The sequence below is a fragment of the Cryptomeria japonica genome, chromosome 4 (assembly GCF_030272615.1).
Source record: "Cryptomeria japonica chromosome 4, Sugi_1.0, whole genome shotgun sequence".
Lineage (NCBI taxonomy): Eukaryota > Viridiplantae > Streptophyta > Pinopsida > Cupressales > Cupressaceae > Cryptomeria > Cryptomeria japonica.
In genome coordinates, this window is record NC_081408.1 from 499,319,308 (window position 1) to 499,323,917 (window position 4,610).

Here is a 4,610-nt window from a genome sequence, read left to right on the forward strand (position 1 = left end):
TGTATCCACATTTTAGTAAGTAAATTTTATACTTATTTTCACATTGTAGGTTGCATTTTTTCTCTAATATCATATGAAAAATGTTAGAAAAATAAAATGTTGAAACAAACCATGATTACACAGAGAAGATAAGATCAAAATATATAATTATTTCTTCAAGATTCATTCATTATTTTTTACATTACATTAGACTCGCTAATAAAGTCTTGGTTTCCTATTACAATTACCCAAGTACAACCTCAATTTATGAGAAGCTCCCACAACTAACAAATTATTTAAGACTGGCTATTAAACTAACACTTATTTATTCATTTATCTAATCTATATATTAGATGATGTAATATAAATTTTAATATTTTAAATGACTTATTTGCTTTCAAAATTTAAATTATAGTTTGGAGTTGACTTGATATATCTTTGTGGTCATTGCGTATGCGTACTCACTCAAAGTGAGAAACATTTTTTTTGTGACCCTTGGTGTTGCATTATAGTTTTAGGTCTATTTCATTTTAGATCATTGTGACATATATAGATTCCTTGCATCTAGAATTATTGTTTACAACTTATTATGATGAGTAACTTATTAAGATAGTACGTTAAAAAAATTCTAGAACATTTTACACGTTTTAGAGGGTTATCCTCAATATTCTATCTAGTCATTACAAATAATTATCTTTAGCATGAGCAAACCAACAAACACAAAAAAACATTTTTATATGAAAACAAATTGATATAATAATTATAATTAAGAGATCAAATCTATAAATGTGAATATGAAATAATAAAAAACGTTATTTATTGATTCAAAACATTAATTTGAACATTCACTAATATATTTATATTATTTATGAATTCAACTAGATTTTATTATTTTTATTTATTTTTAAAAATATCCATTTATCTTGAAATATTTAATTTTAACTATTAATATTATTTATTTTCCTCAAATTCATGTAAAAATAATTTTATTCTATTATTATAATGAAATACCAAATGATAAGGACAATGTAAAATTCCTTAACCTTGAATTTGGGCTACTTATCTGTTTATACATATATACACGCATCTAGGGTTTGAATTAAGCCTAGTTGACTGTAAAAACAAAATTTGTATGACACACTCAGAAAATAAAATACTTATCTTACCATTTCTTGTGGAGTAAATTAATAGGATACCTCTGCCCTTCGTTGGAGACTTCTCCCGAGTTCTAGCAAGAACAATGCTTATTCAAATTCTATACTACGTAATCGCATTGTCTAAGGATTCCACAATTCAATTTAAATTAAAAAGTTTGACTTTCTTGATTTAGTAAATTCATTAGTATAGAAGAATATTATTCTACACAAAAATATTATTAAGATTACATTATTATATTTATATATATATATATATATATATTCTTATTCTTATGATTTATCATTATATTTTTATATAAGTAAAATATGTGAAGATATCATATATGTGCATTATTCTACTTAAAAAATAGTAAAAAATCTATTAAAACTACATTATTATTATATTACCATATCAGTATATTTTTGTGTAGTTTTTTATATTTGTTCTTATCCTTATTAATCCAACTATTATTATATCATTATTTTATAGATGATTTGATATTGATCAATGGTGGAGATGAGAAGATATGATGAAATGAATTGATTGAGATATTTACAAAGTTAATTGATTGTAAGATGGAGATACATAAAATTGATTGGTCATTACTATAAAATTAAAAAATAATAATAAACTGATTTTTAAATTTTTTTTCATGTATTTAAGTGTCACAAACGTGCCAATAAAATGTTTCTATTTTTATTGACGGATATTTTTGCATCCATATGTGAATATAATATACCTTAAACATAATTACATTTTTTTTAATTCTTCTCTTTTACAAATTAAAATTATATTGTTTATTTTTCTTTCAAAATAATATATTAATTAAACTAAATATAAATTATAAATAACCAAAATCTTAATTACTCGCTGTATAATATGATGCTTTTCCATACATTTATGCTTTTAAACACTTAATTTATAAAAGGGATTCACTGTTCTTTTAATTATGTTTAATGTTATTGTACTCCATAATTATGAATGGAGAGAGAGAGAGAGAGAGAGAGAGAGAGAGAGAGAGAGAGAGAGAGAGAGAGAGAGAGAGAGAGAGAGAGAGAGAGAGAGAGAGAGAGAGAGAGAGAGAGAGAGAGAGAGAGAGAGAGAGAGAGAGAGAGAGAGAGAGAGAGAGAGAGAGAGAGCCTACACTATATGAAATTGGTCTCTCCATGCAAAGGATCGATTATAGACAGAAGAAATGTGATACATCTCACCTATTTAGTAGTAGGTAACAATTATTGATAATAATTAGAAATAAGAAATTGTTTATTTATTTTGTTTTCAAAATAATATACATAATTATGTTATATAATCACAATAAACAAATATCTTAATTGCACCCTTTATTTTATATGATTCTTTTAAATAAATATATGCTTAAAAGATGTGATTTATAATAATGAATTCACTATTCTTTTAAATTATGATTAAACAATTATATTTTACTCCATAATCATAAATGAAGAGAAAATAAATAAAAAGCCTTCATTTTATGAAAATGGTCTCCTCATTCAAAGGATCAACTATTCATAGAATAAATGCGATGTACCTCTTATTTAGGAGTACATAAATAGTAATTCACAAGTCAAATGCGAAAAAAAGTCTTGTTTATTATTATTATTGGTCATAACTAGAAATAAGGGACGTCCCGACTAGGGAATGAAGTTGACAGGGTAAATGGAATTTTTATAGGGATAGAATCTAGTCCAAAATGGCGCTCTATCTTTGCTCTCTGTTGGGAATGTGAAGCCCAATGGTCACATGATCATTCGCCTTTTCCCAACTGTTCATTCCATAGCTGAATACGATTATATAAATGGTTGTGTACAACCCATTTATGATGTAGACTGGATATTGGTTAATAAAGATAGTTCCTTGCTTCTAAGTGGATGTAGTCATTAATTGGTGAACCACGTTAAAATGCATGTTATGCGTTTATGTTTGTTTTCATCTTAGTTTATTTGTTCTTTATTCTATTTCTATGCTCGTTTTAAATTTAAAAAATATCTTAATTACCCCTCAATTTTATAAGATTCTTTTCAATAAATACGTGCTTAAAAGATATAGTTTATAACAACGAATTCAGTATTTTTTAAATTATGATTAAACAATTCTATTTTACTCCATAATCATAAATGGAGAGAAAAGAAATAGAAAGCCTTCGTTATATGAAAATGGTCTCCTCATTCAAAGGATCGATTATTCAGAGAAATAAATGCGATATACCTCTTATTTAGGAGTAAGGCGAAAAAAGCAAGGTGTATTATTATTGGTCATAACTAGAAATAAGGGACGTCCCGACTAGGGAGTGAAGTTGACGGGGTAAACGGGATTTTTATTGGGATAGAAGAGCCCAAAATGGCGTTCGATCTCTGGTCCATCCTTCCTATTCTCGTTGAACATGGCGAAAATGTAAGTCTCGATGCGCTTCCCAGGTCTCCGGGGCGTTCCCTCGTTCGACAGAACGTGCCTCACTAGGTTGTTATTGTACACCCTCGCGTTCTCCACCGTGGCCGCCCCATCATCTCCCGCAGACGGCCATCCACTCTCCGTAATTACCATCGCTATCCCTCCATGCCCCTCTCTCTCACACGCCGCAATCAGAGAATCCACCATGGCGTCGAACAAGCTCCTGTATTGACGGCCTCCGTCCTGGACGACGGGGGCGGACGACCTGAAGAGCGCATAGTCTAATGATATCTGGGACTTGTTCCCCACATAGCTGAAATATGGGTACACATTAGCCAAAAACGGAGCCCCGTTCTCTGCCAAGAAGCTCAGCAGAGGGCGGAGCGTGTTCTTCAGATCGTTGCGGAATTCTCCCCCGGAAGGCGGAAAAGAATTCCCGAGCACAGATGAGGCGTGAGTGGTGGACACCTTTAGATTATTCTGCAGATTGGCGGCGCGGACTGCTGTCTGAATGTTACGCATTGCGGGGAGGAGAAATGAGACAAATCTCTCGTTTCCGTAATGCAACACTTCGTTTCCTACCGAAATGTATTTGATATTGGTCGCCGGGTAGAAAGCGCGAACGTTGTCGTTGACCCACCCGTTGGCTGCTGCCTGGTTGCCTGCTATCTTCTGAAGCTCATCGTTGCCCACACCCACTATTACTTCTATGCCTGTGTTTGCCAGGGCTCTCAGAGTTTCGTGATGTGCCTGGAAAATCCTCACTTTTCCGATTTTGTGGCTCTTCAACATCTCCACTACCTCGCTCGGGCGAGGGAGATTCGACCCCAACATTCCATAACACACTCCAACTGCAGCGCATTTCAATTCAACATTAGAAAATCACAATCACAAATACACAACCAGTCTTTCACTAATAGTTTAACAATAATTGCAGTATACATATATGCCTACCTCTGGCCGCCATGGATGGATATTGAACTGGTTGCCTGTAATTCCAACAAGCTGACTTCTTCCAAAAGATAAATTTGAAACCAGCAAAGGCTACTCTTCTGGATGCTAATGATTTTGATTGTTGGACGCAATAC

At 31.9% G+C, this 4,610-nt stretch overlaps 1 protein-coding gene across 1 annotated transcript; it reads right to left on the reverse strand.

Annotated features, from left to right (window-relative positions):
- Window positions 1-3,285: 3,285 nt before the first annotated feature.
- Window positions 3,286-4,610, reverse strand: LOC131060424 (glucan endo-1,3-beta-glucosidase). The gene is made up of 2 exons (XM_057993660.2): window positions 4,477-4,610; window positions 3,286-4,373 (listed from the first exon to the last, which is right to left on the reverse strand). The coding sequence occupies exons 1-2, from the start codon at window positions 4,487-4,489 to the stop codon at window positions 3,415-3,417; spliced, it is 972 nt and encodes a 323-aa protein (XP_057849643.1). The 5' UTR covers window positions 4,490-4,610; the 3' UTR covers window positions 3,286-3,414.